Here is an 18,330-nt window from a genome sequence, read left to right as displayed (position 1 = left end):
CTATGAGTTGGAACCCACTGAGGGCAAGTCAAGAACGGGGTACCCGACCACTAGGCCTTCAGTGGTGAAGGGCGCGCGGACCCGGCCCGGAGGACTTGGGGGGAGATGCCCCGCCCGGGAGGGGGAGGGGGCGGGGCCGGACGCCGACGTCACGGCGGCCCCGCCGGTGGCGCCATCTTACCCGGCCGCGGGACGGGTCACAGGTCAGTGTCCGCGTCTCACGGCGAGTGGAGGAAGACGAAGCGGAGATCGGGCCGGGCTGCGGCCTTACTGCCCCGACCGGTACGAGCAGCCAGGGTCGGGGCGGTAAGCGGAGGGCAGGGGCGTGATGGCGGGCGGAGGAGCAGCGGGGCGAGGGAGGGGACCTCCGAGGAGAATGGGGGAGCGGGTGGGCCCGCCGGCGACCGCGGGCTCAGAGGACCCCCTGCGGCCTAAGGGGCGCCGTCCTTTTGGTCCGCAGACCTCATTTTTCTCACTCGGCACCTCCTCCTTAATGTGCGGTGCTCCTATCTGAATAAAAATCTGAATTTCTTTGTCTCTTATTTTTCTTTCTGGGAGGAGGAGTGATAGGGAAAACCTTCGATGTGTCATGGGACTGAGCTGCCCTGGAGAGAGGACGAAGTGTGGGGTTTCCTAGGGCCGCTAGAATGGGTTCAGTGGGGAGCAAGGAGTGATAGGCCAGAGTGTGGGAAGGCAGGGCACTGGCTCCAGGACGGTCGTCACGGTGTCTCCATCCTGGATGACGTGTTTTCTCCTTTCCTTTTAGGTGGCTTTACCTCGGGACAGCCCAGGATTCCCCAAGAGGACAATGGATTCTGGAACTCGCCCAGTTGGTAGCTGTGGTAGCAGCTCTGCAGGGCTCTCAAGAGAGTACAAACTAGTGATGCTGGGCGCCGGCGGTGTGGGGAAAAGTGGTAGGTGATGTTTTTCCTCCACCTGACACTAAGATAAAAAGTCCTTAAAACCAATGATCTCTGTCTAAAACAGATGAGATACGGTTGTCATGCAGTGTTCATACTTAGAATTCTTTCTGTGAGTCACCTTTGTGTAGATTTTTAACTTCAATTTCTTGTTTTGAAGCCATGACCATGCAGTTCATTAGCCACCGATTCCCAGAAGATCACGACCCCACCATTGGTAAGTCAGATTACCATTTAGATTTCCAAATAAATGCCATAAAGGTGTCTTGGTAAATGTCAGCTTTGAAAATGGTTTCCAACTATTTTTACTTTGAACTTTTTTTTGGTGTCTGATTCAGATTTATTTAGTAACAAGAGTGTCATAGTAGTTGGTCATATTTCTTTTTTTCTCACTCAACTGTATATGTACATAAACCATTTTTAGTTTCGGTCTTTTATTGAAGACTAATGGGACTTTTTTGTCACATTTTTATGGTTAGTATAGTATATTGCCAGATTAAAAGGCACTTACTGGAAAATTTTTCTTGCTGTCACTTCTTTAAGGGCCTGATTTGAGACTGACTATGTAACTGTGAGTCAGCTGGTTTGAACTTCTACAGAAGGAAGTAGAAAAACAAGTAGAGCCAGCCTGCTGAAGTCTTATAACCCAGACGTGCAGAGCCTGGCTGGACTTCTTCCCCTTGGTGGCCTTCATTTACTTCCTTGTACCTGACGTTCATAATCTAGTAATATCCATTGTTGGCAAAACCCTATTAGAGTAAAAAAGTCATTTTGTGTGCCTTGTTTCTTTGGTTGCTAGTCTTTGCTAAGATTAAGAACATTACTGTCATTACTGAACCATAAGAAACCAGGTTGGGTCCTAAGGAGTTATATCCTAGTATAAAAGAAAAATTTGGGGGAGAGGGTGCACAGAAGATCTGCCGTACTTACTGGTATTTTCAGTATGTGATACTTTTTGCCATGACCCCGGGCCTCTAGGGAGGATTTCCACTGGGTCAGGCCTCTGCTGCACTGTTTTCCACCAAGCCAGTGAGTGTCCTGTGGTAACCCAGCTTTGACTGTGGTAATTTTACACAATAGATGCTTATGTGGATTGAGAAAAATATAAACAGTTCTTGTTTTGTTTTGTTTTGTTCATGTACTGTATCGAATTTGGAACATTTTATGAGGATTTGAACTATCATGGAGGTTCTAGGAATGAAGTCAACATAGGGCTTAGGATAATTATTTACCTGAGAAATCCAGAGGTGACTGTTCCTTTCTTTGGAGAAAACTCATGTATTTGTCTCCTGTACATGTTACATTTTTGTAAATCAGCGTATTGTTTTTTTTTCTAATCGGCCACTCCTGACACTATATTATCTGATTTAACAACAAATACTGTGTTTTTTGAGTCCTTATTACGTGCCAAGCAATGTGGTGGACCCTGGGGACATTGTGACCAAGAAGATATGGTTCTTGATTTCAATGAGTTTATAACGTACTACGTGTTATTTCAGATGTTTAAATGGCTGTTGTCCTTGTTGAGAATATACACAGCAGAACACACACCAATTCCACAATTTCTGCACGTACAATTCAGTAACATTAATTACATTCTTTGAGTTGTGCAACCATTGTCATCCTCCATTTCCAAGTTGTTCCTCTTCCATTAACATAAACTTACTGTTCCCTAAATTTCCTATCTAGTCTTTCTAGTGGCTTCTATCTGATAGCATGTTTGTTTGAAACTTTGCTAATGGAAGAAAAACATTTTTACATTGTAACCAGCACACATATACATATGAAAGCATATAGTGTGTGTGTGCATGTATGTTCATGCATGTATGTATACGTAACTCAAAATATCCTGAAACCGTGCCTCACTACATGTGATGCACTCTGCTATTTTCCATTTTATTTTAGGTTTCTGTTTGTTTATTTTAATGCTGGTCCCAACCCACTAAACTGATTTCACAACTCATTAATCATAATGGATCATGACCTGTACTTTCAGAAATACTGATTTTGTGGACTCTTCCTCTTTGAGGAAAAGTCGGAAGCAGGGATTCAAGAAAAAAATGTTAAGAGAAGACACGTGAGGTTGTAAACAGCAATTGTCTTTGAATAATGGAAATATCGAGTGGGTTTTTTCTCTTCTTTTTTACTTTCTGCGTTTTCCAGAGTTACTATAATAATATGCATAAAGAAATTTGCTTTAATAAAGGAGAAATTATGACAATATGGATTGTTTATAAAATAGTTCTGGTTTTTCATCTTTAGTAGTGAAATGAAGAGAACTGTAGCGTATAGTTAAGTACATAAGGCTTTTGAGACAAGCAGCCCTGGGTTTTAGTCCTGGCTCTACCACTAATTGTGTGATTGGCGAAAACATTTAATGTTTTAGAGTTTATTTTTCTTTATCTGTAAAACAGGGATAATAATACCTACCTCACTGGATTATTGTGAATGTTGAATGAGTTAATGTTTGTAAATTACTTATTATAATGCCTGGCATGTAATAAATGTCTAGTAAATGGTAAAGTTAGTTTTCTGCTCTGATATTTTTTAAAATGACAATCTCAGAATCCTTTTTTAGATTAGAATTGCAGGTGAAGTTTTATGAACTTAATTTAAGCTATGACCAAACTGCTTCATTGCCTACATGAAAAAAAAAAAAAGCCCTTAGGTGATGACAATTTATTTACCTCAGTGGATTTAGCATGCTTTCTGAGGAAATTTGGGCACTTAAAGGACTTGGGTGGAATCTAGTTCTGTACAAGAGGAGTTTTAAAATAAAGTATTTGTTCCTGTGTTTATGGGCTTATCTTACACCTTTTTCCCTCCTGTAGAAGATGCTTATAAAATCCGGATCCGTATTGACGATGAGCCTGCCAACCTGGACATTTTGGATACAGCAGGACAGGTATTAAATCCCAAGATGCTATGAGTAAAGGCTGTTTTACTCAAGTAAAGGGCAGGGAAAGACTTATACAGAGAAGGTCACTAGTCCATCTCTTTTAATTTTTCATGCACTCTGACTCAGGATAGCAGGTAATCAACATATCTCTTCTTTAATCTGAACTAAATAGCTAAGGTATGTACATGTAGCTCTAGGTTGTATCAATACATTAATGACCCTGTTTCCCTCTAGGCAGAGTTTACAGCCATGCGAGATCAGTACATGAGGGCAGGAGAAGGGTTTATCATCTGTTATTCCATCACGGATCGTAGAAGTTTCCATGAAGTTCGGGAGTTTAAACAGCTTATTTATCGAGTTCGACGTACTGATGATACACCCGTGGTTCTTGTGGGAAATAAGTCTGACCTCAAACAGCTAAGGCAGGTGAGAATAGAGAAGAAAATACTGTCTGTAATCTTGGGGGATTTTTGTTACTCTGTTCGTAGATTCCTTTGCCTTAAAATGAAAATTCAGAATTAGCTTCTCCCTAAACTTGAAAATTTTCCTATTTGCTTTTATTTTGGATAAAACCTGGATTATAGGAATCAGTTTTCAGGACGGAATCCCCAGGATTAAAGTCAGATGACAAATGGAGTACACAATAAATGAAGAATTAAGGAATGTTCTTTTCCTAAATCCTCAGAAATAAATCTGTTTATGTTATAACAGGAGAAACTCAGGTCAGACTACAAGACACACTTCCTGATGGTGAGGATTATGAGCCCTGGAAGGGGAGAACAAGAGAAATTGTAGAGTATTTTAGAATACGTGGTACCCTTCAAGTTAGTAATGATGTTTAAAATTTTACTGTTTGGTATAGAGATGAAAGTATAGTGAAACAGACACACTCATGACTACTAGTGGAAGCAAGGAATGGTATGAACCTTCTGGAAGTGGTTTGACAGCAGTTAAATTCATAATGCTTCCCAGTTAATCCCTGTTTGAAAAAAATCTATTCAGAGATTGATATACAAAATGTTCATTGCCAGGCTATCTATTGTAGCAGAAAATTAGAAACAGTCTAAATGTCCAAAAGTAGGAAAAATGATGACGTATCCATGACTGGATATATCCATTTTGAGTCCCTAATAGTTTTTAGTGTTGTAATTTAAGTATACGTCTCTTTGCCTTGGGTTTGTCTTCCTTAAAATGAAAAGTATGAGAAAGATTAAGATTGTGTATCCCATGTCTGGAACTATTCCATGTTCTCAAAAGTTATCTTTAAAATAGACGAGAAATAGAATCATAAAATATGAAGGTAGAAGAAACCTTAAAAGTCATGTAATCCAGCCTCCCAAATATTATAAAAATCACCGTATTCTGCTTGAACATCTCTAGAGTTGAGAAACTCTCTAGCTGTTGTTGTTAGTTGCCATCAAGTCAGTCCCAACTCATGGTGACCCCATGTGTGCAGAGTACAGCTGCTCCGTAGGGTTTGCAAGGCTGTGACCTTTCAGAAGCAGATCACTGGGACTGTCTTTTGAGGTGTCTCTGAGTGGGTTTGAACTGCCAACCTTTCAGTTAGTAGTGGGGTGCTTAACTTTTTGAGCCACCCAGGGACCCCTCTCTTCCTGTTAAGGTAGTCCGTTGACTTTTTTGGATAGTTGTGATTGTTTTCCACTGTTAGCACTATAAGTTTTTCTCACATTTACATTTTTAAAGGTCACCAAAGAAGAAGGATTGGCTTTGGCCCGTGAATTCAGCTGTCCCTTTTTTGAGACATCTGCTGCTTACCGCTACTACATTGATGATGTATTCCATGCTCTTGTTCGGGAGATACGTAGGAAAGAAAAGGAGGCAGTACTGGCCATGGAGAAAAAGTCTAAACCCAAAAGCAGTGTATGGAAGAGGCTAAAATCACCATTCCGGAAGAAGAAAGACTCAGTAACTTGAAGGGAAGATATGAAATAGTTATCTGTGAACTGCAGTGCTTAATCAGAACAGTCCAGTTACCTGCATTAGTGAGCATGGTGCTTGCTCTTTCTCCTGTTATGACCGTTATTTTTTAAAGTAACTGATGAGGGCCATGCCTACTAGGAGTTTTCAATGATGTGGTATTTAAAGTATTGTCTTAGTTAATTCTGATTTATTAACCAAGTGGAGCACTGTCTACTTTTAAATTGTCACATTAGAATCTGATTTACCAATGTTTTGAGTTCCATTGCTGGTATGAATGGATTAGTGTAAATTGCTTATACCCAGGGGAATGTGTATACCATGTGTTTAATTATGCTCACAAGAGGAATATTTTGCTGTGCAATCATACTATCTTTCAACTTCAGTTTCATGGGACTATCCCAGAGAAGGACCTCAGCCTTTGTTATTCACAGTATCCTTCCAAGAGACAGAAGAAAAATCGCGCAGGGAGATTCACTGAGATCATCGCTACTGTTCAGGAAATAACCATGGAGCTGACTCCTGTTGCAGATTATGAAGTAATGTGACTAGGGGAAATCAGGCCATGTGTTTGCAGGGACCTGGCTAGGAAAAAGGAGGACCAGAACAGAATTCCGTGTGTGCCTGGCTTTTCTAAGAAGTATACGTTTGACCCAAAGCTCTGGGATGGGTGAGAACAAGCAGAAGCATATAAAATGCAGTGAGCATTTCTCCTATGAGGTTATTTTAATCTTCCTTTCAGGGTTTTGCCTTTGTTTACCTGTAAAGGTAAACACTTCGGGAACCGTTATTGATTACTGAGCTTTTGTCTCATCTAAATTCTTGATTTGGACAGCCATTGTCTTGTACAGGTTTTGCCCCTCCCAGAGATGCACACACCAAGGCATTTACATTAATTGCCTCCTAGTGCTTTCCCTTAGCTTTACTGTGCTCGAGAAGAGCTAGGCCTGGCAAAATGATTTTTTGGCCTTCCTCAGACTGACTGCATTTTCCATACAGAAAAGACAGCAGGAGCTTGAGTAAAATTGTGTAGGTGCCTCCTTAACTTCGACAACCACTAGACTCAGAGCTCCAAGAAAGCCTGTGGTACTTCTGTGTAATGGGTCAGTTTTGAAGCTTTGAAATTCACATACACTGAGTTTCCCACTGAAGATTTCTTTACAAGGGCCTTGCTAAGTTCACCTCAAATTTATCTGAGCCTTGATAAAGCTTAGGCTAAGAGAACACCGCATTGCTCCCTGTGCATAGCGTAACTATTGACCTAGGAAGAAACCCCCTTAAATACTGGTGGGGAGTTCTCAGTTTTAGAATCAGAATCAGGATTATGTTGATATCTCAACTTACTGCTAAGAGTAACGTATCGCGTATGGAACATTAAATGTCGCTAGCAGTGTTTGTGTCCACTTTAAACTCTTTAACAAGATGACTTTATGTAGCAACTCTTAAAAAGCGTACAGCTCAACTCCTATTTTCAACTTTTACTAGAGGCAGAAAGAGAACAAGGTTGTTGTGTTTTTCTTATAAGTAATGGTATATGTTCTGGGTTTAAACAAAAATGACTTCTGTAATTTTTTTTAGCTCTGAGTAGTCATCCCTTTTAAAACTCAGAAATGTTTTTGCTACCAAATAAATCATGTTTTATGATGGTCAAGCCACCGTGAAGTGAAAAACCCAGAGTTTGAGTCTGTGCGACAGAAATTTATAGAAACCTTAGCACTTTGGAGAAGCATGAAGGTGGAAAAGTAACAACAGTGCAATTCTATTATAACAGTATTTGACCACATTTAAACTAGCTTAGAGCCTTTTTGGTTTAATGCCTTAGCTTCTCATTACTAATGACCTAGGAAATTGTTATTAGCATCAAGTAATAATAGCTATATAATTATCCAAGATAGTCAAGGCAGCAGAGAACATTGCCAGAAAGATCTGTAAGACAGGAGAGGATTTGTATTGTTCAAAAGAAAAATAATAAATTAGTATTTTTAAGACTATCACTGTCATGTATTTGACCCTTGGATTAATTAGTCCATTAATTAGTATTGAGAATTCTATACCTGGTTGGTGCTAGATACTTTGAGGGGTATAATATGTGTAAGTCATGTCTCTACTCTTAGTGATCATACAGTGTAGGTAATTTATAAGCTCTAAATCAGCTTTATCCCAGTTTGAGGGCATTAAAATCATTTACTGCCTGGAACATTGAAGAGAAAAATTCAGGGAAAAGTTGGAAGGCACTGGAACTGTTCATGTCCGTACCAGATCAGTAAGTTATTAAGATTTCAAGGCTTAAGCTAGTGCCTAGCATTAGCTGTTTAGAATTCAGAAGGGCATATGTATTTTAATTCGGTGATATACTAGCAAGAATTGCTCTACTGTGATGTTTGGGGGAGGGAGGGAGAAAAATTTTCCACTTATGCACTTGTATATGAAGACAGTTTATATGACACAATACAAAACTGTTAAACCACTTTGGCTTTTCCTTTACTTACCTATGAGTGGGGCAGGTGTTTGGACTCCTTATTCCAAAACGGTTGTTTTAAGGGAAAAAAAAAAAAACCCGTATGTCATGGATTGAATAGTGTCCCCCAAAAAATATGTATCAACTTGGCTAGGCCATCATTCTCAATATTGGCTAGGCCATCATTTTCAATACTGTGTGGTTGTCTACTATGTTGTGATCTGATGTGACTATCCTATGTGTTATAAATCCTGACCTCTATGATGTTATTGGGGGCCGTGGTAACGTAGTGGTTAAGCATTTGGCTGCTAACCAAAAGGTTGGCAGTTCAAATCCACCAGCCTCTCCTTGGAAACCCTGTGGGGCATTTGTACTCTGTCCTACAGGGTCACTATGAGTTGGAATCAACTGGACGGCAGTGGTTTTGTTTTTTAATGATGTTATTGAGGCAAGATTAGGTTATGTTAAAGAGGGTTAGGGTGGGATGCAACAACCTTACTCAGGTCACAGCACTGATCTGATGTAAGGGAAGTTTTCCTGGGGTGTGGCCTGCATCGCCTTTTAGAAGAAATGAGAGAGGAGCAAGCAGAGAGATACGGACCTCATTACCACCAAGCAAGAAGAACCAGGAGCAGAGCACATCCTTTGGACTTGGGGTCTCCACATGGAGAAGCTCCTAGACCCAGGGAAAGATTGATGCCAAGGACCTTCCCCCAGAGCCCACAGAGAGAGAAAGCCTTCCCCTGGAGCTGGTGCCATGAATTTGGACTTTAAGCCTCCTGGACTATGAGAGAATAAATTTCTGTTTGTAAAAGCCACTGACTTGTGGTATTTCTGTTGTAGCAGCACTAGATAAATAAGACACCCTGAGATTTTATGTTCTAGAAATTTTTGGTTCAAAAAAATGTGAGCGTCCACCACATACAGAACACCTGTGTTGTTTGCTAGGAAGCATGCCAGAAGAACACCCCTTCATTCAGAGAGATTACTTCTTGGGTGGGGAGACAGGAAAAACACATTAACAAACAGCATTTGTCACCTGACGAAGGGTTAGTTAAAGTTGTTTCAAGTATATATATGAAATGTGAGAGAATGAGTAGCTTTTTATGAGAAGGGTCATCGCTTATCTCTGCTACTCTAAATCAGCATTAGTGTGGTAAAAGGACAATTTGGACATTAAAGGGATTATTTTTGTGTCCTCATGATTCAGCATTCATTGAATAGATTACTAATTGTTAATGTTGCCCACTAATTGAAACTGTGATAGTGGAGGAGGTGGCTGTAACCTCTGTTCAGATGACCAATTAAATTACAGAAGAAATATTTATGCCCCTCTTCTGTGCACTAAGCTGTGAGGGGTTCAAAGGAATATAAATTATGATCCCTGCTCTGGAGCTTAGATATAATTTGTATATGCAAAACGATTAGAGATCAGTCTTAAAAAGTAGCAGGTGATATGCTTCAGACTGGGACTGTTGTAGGAATTCAGAGAAGGGGAAAATTAATAGGGCCTATTGCATTTAAGGGGAGCTGGCTCCGTAAGTGCTAGTGGAAGAGGAGGCAAACTGGAGATTGAATTTAATCTGAATGGAATAATCAAGAGAGAAGGTTGAGATACATGACTTCTAAAGTTTTTCCTCATTCTTAGTATTTATTGTTTTTTTGCCTAAAAATAAAAATTTCTTGAATAAATGTAGTAAACTCCTGGTGAAGAATTAGTAGTGTACACCTTTTCCAAACTTAGCCTCGAGAAGGGTGAGACATGCAGAAATTCAGCATCGTTTTCAGAGCCCTTGTTCATTTTGGCAAGCAACTTGACTTTCCGTGATGGTTCAGGGCTGTGAAAATGTTGGATTTGCAGTTATCCTGGATTTGCTCAGCTTCAAATTAAAATTTATTTTCAAATTGTTCTTCCCAAATTACATCAGCTCAGCTGGAACTGAAACTTAGGTGATGTAACCTTATAGGGAAGTAGTTAGAATTCCTAGTTCTCTGATTAGAGATTACTCACCCAGCCCTCAAAATACCTGTAAAGGCTCTCACTCTGAAACTTAATTTTGTTTTTCCCCCTTCTCTCTAAGAATGGCTGTAAATTTTAAATTTCACTATCATTTATTCTTATGTGTAGCATAAATTAGATAAGAAAATAGCAACTGTATTTGTATTTCTCTCAGAAGTTTTAACAAGTTTTTTTCAGTTAAAGGTGAGAGATGGGCCTGTTGTTTCTTGGTTCATTGGTTAACTGTTTCAGTCAGGTACTTAACCTGTTTGGCTTGATTGCACCCATCTCATAAAGAAAGCTGTAGTTGCCTTAGCTCTTACCTGGAGAAAGGACACTCTCTTTTGAACTGTTGAGTTAAATGGACTTGCTGCCTATTTGTCATCACTAGGGGCATGGGATCAAGTATGGCCTGGAGAAACCAGCAAGGATTTTAGCTTTTAGAAAAATGTGGTCAGACAGCGTAAGTGAGCCAACTCGTCTCATCTGAATTTCCCTTCACTGATCCAAAGGGTAAGCGCTGGGGTGCAGCCAGTTTCCTTGGGCTAAATAAGTTAGTTAGCTAAAGACTCCTAACACATGGTTTCTTCTAAAGGGCTTACCATTGATTGGGAAGACAGGACAATAAATAGGCTACATAAAAAATATTACATTAAAAGGTCTAGGATTAGTACGGAGTAAGGTGTATATAAACTTATATGTGACAGTCTGACTTGATTTGTAAACGTTCACTTGAGGCTCAATAAAAGTTAAAAAAAAAAAAAAAAAGGTCTAGGATTATATTGGTAGGTAAAATTAGACCATGAAGATTTCTCGAAATTGTAACTTGAAGAGGAAGAAAGGTGTGTCTTGGAACAACAGAAAAGGCAAGAATCACGTATGTAGAACAACTTTGATGCAGGATTCGAGAGTGGGGAGTCAAGATTATATTGCATTGTACGTGGTATAAGCATTAAGAAGCAAGCTCAGGGTTAAGGGGTAACCCAGGGCTGAGGTATAGCAGGAGGCCAATAGGACAGGGCAAGGCTAATTGAGTAGAAAGCCAGTATGAAAATGTGTATGGTTCTAAAATCCCCGTTATCCTGGATCAGAAACAGCTGGGGTTTGGTTTTTGCTCATTTTCTCAACTCAACCTTTGGAAAATTTGATTCAATAGCGATAGGACCCAGGAATCTATACTGGAACAAAATAAACAAACAACAACAAAAAAACCCAAGAACTTCCCCAGGTGATTCTGATGGCAGCCACTTTAAATTAGGAATGACTGAGCTGGTTGATGTTGAAGCGTCTTGGGAAAGCATTGGAGGACTGTGTAAAGCAGTGATAAGGTTGTAGTAACAGTGCACAGTGTAGGCATGGGGAGCAGCAGGGAGCGAGCAACAAGAGGGATGCTATGATGGCTCACACGTCAAGAAACAAGGGATTTGGTTGTGGGGTCACGCAAGAAAAATAAACTTGTGCCTTGTTATGAGGGAAACCACTGGTTAGAGAACAGTTCAGTCATAATGTTTGGGGTATTCTGAAATTTCTAATCAACTTTTAAACATGAGTTGGCCTTGAGACAGAATTAATAAAATGGTTTAGCTTGGTGAAATAATCCTTGCTTATTTTTTCTTTTTTAATCCTTGATGAGCAGCTTTTGGTGCATATGCTCCTCACCACACATGATCATACCATTAAGTCATCCACTGTTTGGAACAAAAGCTGCTGGGGTGGGAACATGTCTCATTTCCTGCCCTTCCCAGAGCTCAGAGCTCTTGATTGCTATAGTTTACTTACAGTTTGCTCTCAGCCAGAAGAAAGTCTTTAGCTCCAGAAACATCACCCACCAAGTGCTTTCCCTAGTTTCTTCTGCAAAGGAATATGTAGGTGAAGGGATGGAGGCAGAGAAACTTAGAGTTTATGTGAAGGTGACTCCAAATATGTGCTCCGAAAAAGTGTAATCCAACATAAAACCTCCCCTGCTGACCCCCAGGAAGGCATGTTTAATCAGAAGTAACTAGCACAGTCCCACCCGAAACATTCTCGCCAGTCTTTCATATCCTTAGATTCCTCAAGAGAATATGTGGGTCTGGTTGCAGCTAGTACACCTGCCACGCCGACTAATCCACCACCAAAAAATAGAAACCTAAACTCAAATCTAGACCAAACTTCTTTTGAAACTCTGACTCAGGGTATGTAGGAAGAAACCATGTTTTTTTCATGTTTGCTTTAGATCTGCTTCCCAGAGATTATTTTATTCCTTGTCTGCCAGCCTGTCTTCATTCAACAAACCTTCATTGAGTGCCTGCTGTGTGCCAGGCATTGTGCTGGACATTGGGAATTCAATAGTAAATAAATACAATCAAAAGTTCCTGGAGTCTCAATTGTGTTCTGTGGGCATCTCGAATTCCAATGTGCAGAATGCCGGATCAAATAGTGGGAGAGTGAGGTGGGGCGAGAGACAAGTAGGAATTTCAACTTCTTAGTAAACAATAGCTAAGTGTTAACTTGGAAAGAGTCCAGTTTGGCAATTTGGACATTTCATAAATTGTGAAAATATCCAGTTTCAGACTATTGCAGGTGGCTCTTTCAAACATTCTCGAAGAGTTTGGCATCAAGATCTAATTGGCACAGTCTAACTTTTTTTTTTTTTTTAACTTGCACTAGTTTTCATTAGGCTCTGTTTGCATCTTATTCTGAAATCTCCACTAGCAGTGATGGTAGAAGAATATAGGTACTAAAGTGAAGCTGCCTCAGTGTGAATCCTGGCTCCATTTTGCTTATCAGCTGTGTGAATTATTTAACCTGTCTGGATTTCGGTTTTCTCATCTGTTAAATGGGGATAATAATAGTGTTATGGATTGAATTGTGTCCCGGTAAAATATGTGTTGTAAATTCTAACCTCTATGCTGTGGTTAAATCCCATTTGGGAATGGATTGTCTAAATCCCATTTGGGGATGGATTGTCTAAATCCCATTTGGGGATGGATTGTCTTTGCTACCTTAATGAAATAAGATTAGTATAGGGTGTATCTTGAGTTAATCTCTTCTGAGATATAAAAAGAGATTAAATGCAAACTAGCAAGCAGAGATAGGGGAAGAGAGATGCCAAGACACATGGAGATTACCCAGGAGCAGAAGCTCAGAAAAGACATGGACTTTCCTCCAGAGCCAACAGAGGAAGACTTCCCCTAGAGCTGGCCCCTGAATTTGGACTTTTAGCTTTCTAAACTGTGAGAAAATAAAATTCTTTTTGTTAAAACCATCCACCTGTGGTATTTCTGTTCCTGCAGCACTAGATAACTAAGACAAATAGTACATATTAAACAGAGTTGTTCTAAGTATGAGATGACTTTTACATGTATAAAGTGTTCAGCATTGGTAAACATTCAATCAATGTTAGCTGTTATTGCTATTATTATTAAAAAGAAAATGAGTCCCTAATTCTGGCCCTGTCAGAACTTTTCAAGTAGATTGAGGCTCAATATAACATATGCAGTGAATTACCAGCTCCTAGGCTCGAACCCCCCCACGTGTCTGTTAGTTTATTGTACTGTGGGGGCTTGCGTGTTGCTGTGATGCTGGAAGCTATGCCACCGGTATTCAGATACCAGCAGGGTCACCCATCCATGGAGGACAGGTTTCAGCTGAGCTTCCAGACTAAGACAGACTGGGAAGAAGGACCCGGCAGTCTAGCATTAGCCAGTGAAAACCTTATGAATAGCAGCGGAACGTTGGCTGATATAGTACTGGAAGATGAGCCCCCCAGGTTGGCAGGCACTCAAAAGATGACTGGGGAAGAGCTGCCTCCTCAAAGTAGAGTCGACCTTAAGGAAGTGGATGGAGTGAAGGTTTCGAGACCTTCATTCACTGATGTGGCACAACTCAAAATGAGAAGAAACAGCTGCAAACATCCATTAATAACCAGAACCTGGAATGTATGAAGTATGAATCTAGGAAAATTAGAAATCGTCAAAAATGACAATGTTATCATCATAAACATCGATATCCTAGGCATTAGTGAGCTGAAATGGACTGGTACTGGCCATTTTGAATCGGACAATCATTTAGTCTACTATGCTAGGAATGACAACTTGAAGAGGAATGGTGTTGCATTCATCGTCAAAACGAACGTTTCAAGGTCTATCCTGAAGTACAACGCTGTCAGTGATAAGACGATATCCATATGACTATTATTCAAATTTACACACCAACCACTAAGGTCAAATATGCAGAAATAGAAGATTTTTATCAGCTGCTGCAGTCTGAAATCGATCGAACATGCAATCAAGATGCACTGATAATAACGGGCGATTGGAATGCGAGAGTTAGAAACAAAGAAGAAGGATCAGTAGTTGGAAAATATGGCCTCGGTGACAGAAGCAATGCCAGAGATCGAATGATAGAATTTTGCAAGACCAACAACTTCTTCGTTGCAAATACCTTCTTTTACCAACATAAACGGCGACTATACACGTGGACCTCGCCAGATGGAGGGAGCACACAGAAATCAAATTGACTACATCTGTGGAAAGAGATGATGGGAAAGCTCAATATCATCAGTCAGAGCAAGGCCAGGGGCCAACTGTGGAACAGACCATCAATTGCTCATCTGCAAGTTCAAGCTGAAAATGAAGAAAATCAGAGCAACTCCACCAGAGCCAAAATATGACCTTGAGTACATCCCACCTGAATTTAGAAGCCATCTGAAGAATACATTTGATGCACTGAACACTAGTGACCAAAGACCAGACGAGTTGTGGAATGACATCAAGGATATCATACATAAAGAAAGCAAGAGGTCATTGAAAAGACAGGAAAGAAAGAAAAGACCAAGATGGATGTCAGAGGAGACTCTGAAACTTGCTCTCGAACGTCAAGCAGCTAAAGCAAAAGGAAGAATTGATGAAGTAAAAGAACTGAACAGAAGATTTCAAAGGGCGTCTCGAGAAGACAAAGTAAAGTATTATAATGACATGTGCAAAGAGCTGGAGATGGAAACCAAAAGGGAAGAACACGCTCAGCATTTCTCAAGCTGAAAGAACTGAAGAAGAATTCAAGCCTTGAGTTGCAATAGTGAAGGATTCCATGGGGAAAATATTAAACGATGCAGGAAGCATCAAAAGAAGATGGAAGGAATACACAGAGTCATTATAGGAAAAAGAATTAGTCGATGTTCAACCATTTCAAGAGGTGGCATATGACCAGGAACCAATGGTACTGAAGGAAGAAGTCCAAGGTGCTCTGAAGGCATTGCTGGAAAATAAGGCTCCAGGAATTGATGGAATGTCAATTGAGATGTTTCAACAAACAGACGCAGTGCTGGAGGTGCTCACTCATCTATGCCAAGAAATATGGAAGACAGTTTCCTGGCCAATTGACTGGAAGAGATCCATATTTATGCCTATTCCCAAGAAAGGTGATCCAACTGAATGTGGAAATTATAGAACAATATCATTAATATCACAGGAGAGTAAAATTTTGCTGAAGATCATTCAAAAACGGCTGCAGCAGTATATTGACAGGGAACTGCCGGAAATTCAGGCAGGTTTCAGGAGAGGACATGGAACCAGGGATATCATTGCTGATGTCAGATGGATCCTGGCTGAAAGCAGAGAATACCAGAAGGATGTTTACCTGTGTTTTATTGATTATGCAAAGGCATTTGACTGTGTGGATCATAACAAATTATGGCCAACATTGCGAAGAATGGGAATTCCAGGACACTTAATTGTGCTCATGAGGAAACTTTACATAGATCAAGAGGCAGTTGTTTGGACAGAACAGGGGGATACTGATTGGTTGAAAGTCATCAAGAGGCAGTTGTTTGGACAGAACAAGGGGATACTGATTGGTTGAAAGTCAGGAAAGGTGTGCATCAGGGTTGTATTCTTTCACCATACCTACTCGATCTGTATGCTGAGCAAATCATCCAAGAAGCTGGACTATACGAAGAAGAACGGGGCATCAGGATTGGAGGAAGACTCATTAACAACCTGTGTTATAGATGACACGACCTTGCTTGCTGAAAGTGAAGAGGACCTGAAGCGCTTACTAATGAAGATCAAAGACCACAGCCTTCAGTATGGATTGCACCTCAACATAAAGAAAACAAAAATCATCACAACTGGACCAATGAGCAACATCATGATAAATGGAGAAAGGATTGAAGTTGTCAAGGATTTCATTTTACTTGGATCTACAATCAACAGCCATGGAAGCAGCAGTCAAGAAATCAAAAGACACATTGGATTGGGTAAATCTGCTGCAAAGGACCTTTTTAAAGTGTTGAAGAGCAAAGACATCACCTTGAAGACTAAGGTGTGCCTGACCCAAGCCATAGTATTTTCAATCGCATCACATGCATGTGAAAGCTGGACAATGAATAAGGAAGACCGAAGAAGAGTTGACGCCTTTGAATTGTGATGTTGGTGAAGAATATTGAATATACCATGGACTGCCAAAAGAACGAACAAATCCATCTTAGAAGAAGTACAACCATAATGCTCCTCAGAAGCAAGGATGGCAAGACTGCATCTTACATACTTTGGACATTTTGTCAGGAGGGCTCAGTCTCTGGAGAAGGACGTCAGGCTTGGCAGAGTACAGGGTCAGCAGAAAAGAGGAAGACCCTTAACGAGGTGGATTGACCCAGTGGCTGGAACAATGAGCTCAAGCATAACAACGATTGTGAGGATGGCTCAGGACAGGGCAGTGTTTCGTTCTGTTGTGCATAGGGTTGCTATGAGTTGGAACCGACTCGACGGCACCTAACAGCAACTAAGAGTTTTTAGTGTGTTCCCAGGCTTTAATCCAGATTTTTCTGCGTGTACATCTAGTTCTAGGCCTGTTACGCCTTATGACCTCCTCTAGGAGTTTGTTCCTGAAGGTCAAGCAGAATTTTGAGGTGCCCAGGTGGTATTTTACCTAATGGTATTAGGCAGTTGGGATTCTCTTCAGTTTAGTCTCTTATAAAAGTTACGTTGATTAAAAATAGATATTTCTTCAGCTTTTTAAAATAATATGCCCTATGACTAAGCTGATGTTGCTCTTGAATTAAAGAGGTCTCCAAACACTAGATTGTTTTTCTTTTCAAACAGCAAGGTACAGGGGATGGATAAGATCAGTATGTGAGGCCTTAACTAGGTTGGCAACTCTTCCCTGAGGAAAAGGGCCACGTTGGTATAAGGAGATCACTGGAGAAAGTACCTTGTTTGGAGTGAGAGGTACTATAGATACAATGTAGTGCTCATTGCTGGTTGCCCACCTAGCATTCATTCCTCCTTCCAAGCAAGAATTTTTTTCAAGAATCTACCCTTTTCCCATATCAGCTCCAGGGTGGTCCTAAATGGCCTAAAGGTAATTCCATCCTCCTTGCCAGTGATTGGCTCAGAAATGACCATGTGACATGTTGTGGACTAACAAGACTATTGGAGAGAAATGCTAGAGGCTTCTGGGAATACTCTGTCCCTGGGTGGTACAAATGCTTATCACACTGGACTGCTAACAGAAAGGTTGCCAGTTGGAGTCTACCCAAAGGCACCTTGGAAGAAAGCCCTGGAAATCTACCTCCAAAATATCAGCTACTGAAAACCCTATTGAGCATAGTTCTACCCTGACACACTTGGAGTCACTATGAGTGAGAGTTGATGGCAACTTTTTGTTGTAGGGGGGAATAGTCCACCTTACTTTTCTGGGAGAAGTCCTTAAGCAACCTCCTTTTTCCTCCTAGAGATGAATGAGGAAGCATGGAGCCCTGAAAACGGTTCTATAAACATCAGATATGAGCCTTGGGATTGAGCTAACAGTGAACGTCAGGGTGGACCCACAGAAAAAAACCTAGATTCTCGAAGTTATCAGTGACCTTTTGAATAAGTCAACTCTGAAGCCTGTCGTGCCTTTGGTCTACTAGTTAGGAGAACCAATAAATATTCCTAATGTTTGTTGTTGTTAGGTGCCGCCAAGTCAGGTCCGACTCATAGCAATCCTACGTACCACAGAATGAAACGCTGCCCACAGTCCTGCGCTATCGTTACAATGGTTGTTATGCTTGAGCCCATTGTTGCAGCCATGTGTCAATCCATCTCATTAAGGGTCTTTCTCTTTTCCACTGACCTTGTACTTTACCAAACGT

General features: G+C 40.7%; 1 protein-coding gene across 2 annotated transcripts; it reads left to right on the top strand.

The window, feature by feature from the left end:
* The first annotated feature begins 160 nt into the window (after positions 1 to 160).
* On the top strand, positions 161 to 9,033 carry RIT1 (Ras like without CAAX 1). 2 transcript variants are annotated; one of them, XM_049880736.1, is made up of 6 exons: positions 161 to 282; positions 767 to 914; positions 1,081 to 1,137; positions 3,752 to 3,825; positions 4,054 to 4,245; positions 5,524 to 9,033. In XM_049880736.1, the coding sequence occupies exons 2-6, from the start codon at positions 809 to 811 to the stop codon at positions 5,752 to 5,754; spliced, it is 660 nt and encodes a 219-aa protein (XP_049736693.1). In that variant the 5' UTR covers positions 161 to 282; positions 767 to 808; the 3' UTR covers positions 5,755 to 9,033. The 2 variants fall into 2 exon arrangements, with proteins under 2 accessions (XP_049736693.1, XP_049736694.1); XM_049880737.1 differs by having other exon boundaries at positions 161 to 306.
* The last annotated feature ends 9,297 nt before the right edge of the window (positions 9,034 to 18,330 follow it).

The sequence above is a fragment of the Elephas maximus genome, chromosome 3 (genome assembly GCF_024166365.1).
Source record: "Elephas maximus indicus isolate mEleMax1 chromosome 3, mEleMax1 primary haplotype, whole genome shotgun sequence".
NCBI classification, from domain to species: domain Eukaryota; kingdom Metazoa; phylum Chordata; class Mammalia; order Proboscidea; family Elephantidae; genus Elephas; species Elephas maximus.
Note: the sequence above shows the minus strand (reverse complement) of the source record. Positions and strands in the feature narration are given on the sequence as shown.

Coding starts and splice junctions, on each gene's coding strand:
- RIT1 (XM_049880736.1), top strand. CDS start 809: ATGGATTCTGGAACTCGCCCAGTTGGTAGCTGTGGTAGCAGCTCTGCA. Junction 3,826..4,053: donor TTTTGGATACAGCAGGACAG/GTATTAAATCCC, acceptor GTTTCCCTCTAG/GCAGAGTTTACAGCCATGCG. Junction 4,246..5,523: donor ACCTCAAACAGCTAAGGCAG/GTGAGAATAGAG, acceptor ACATTTTTAAAG/GTCACCAAAGAAGAAGGATT.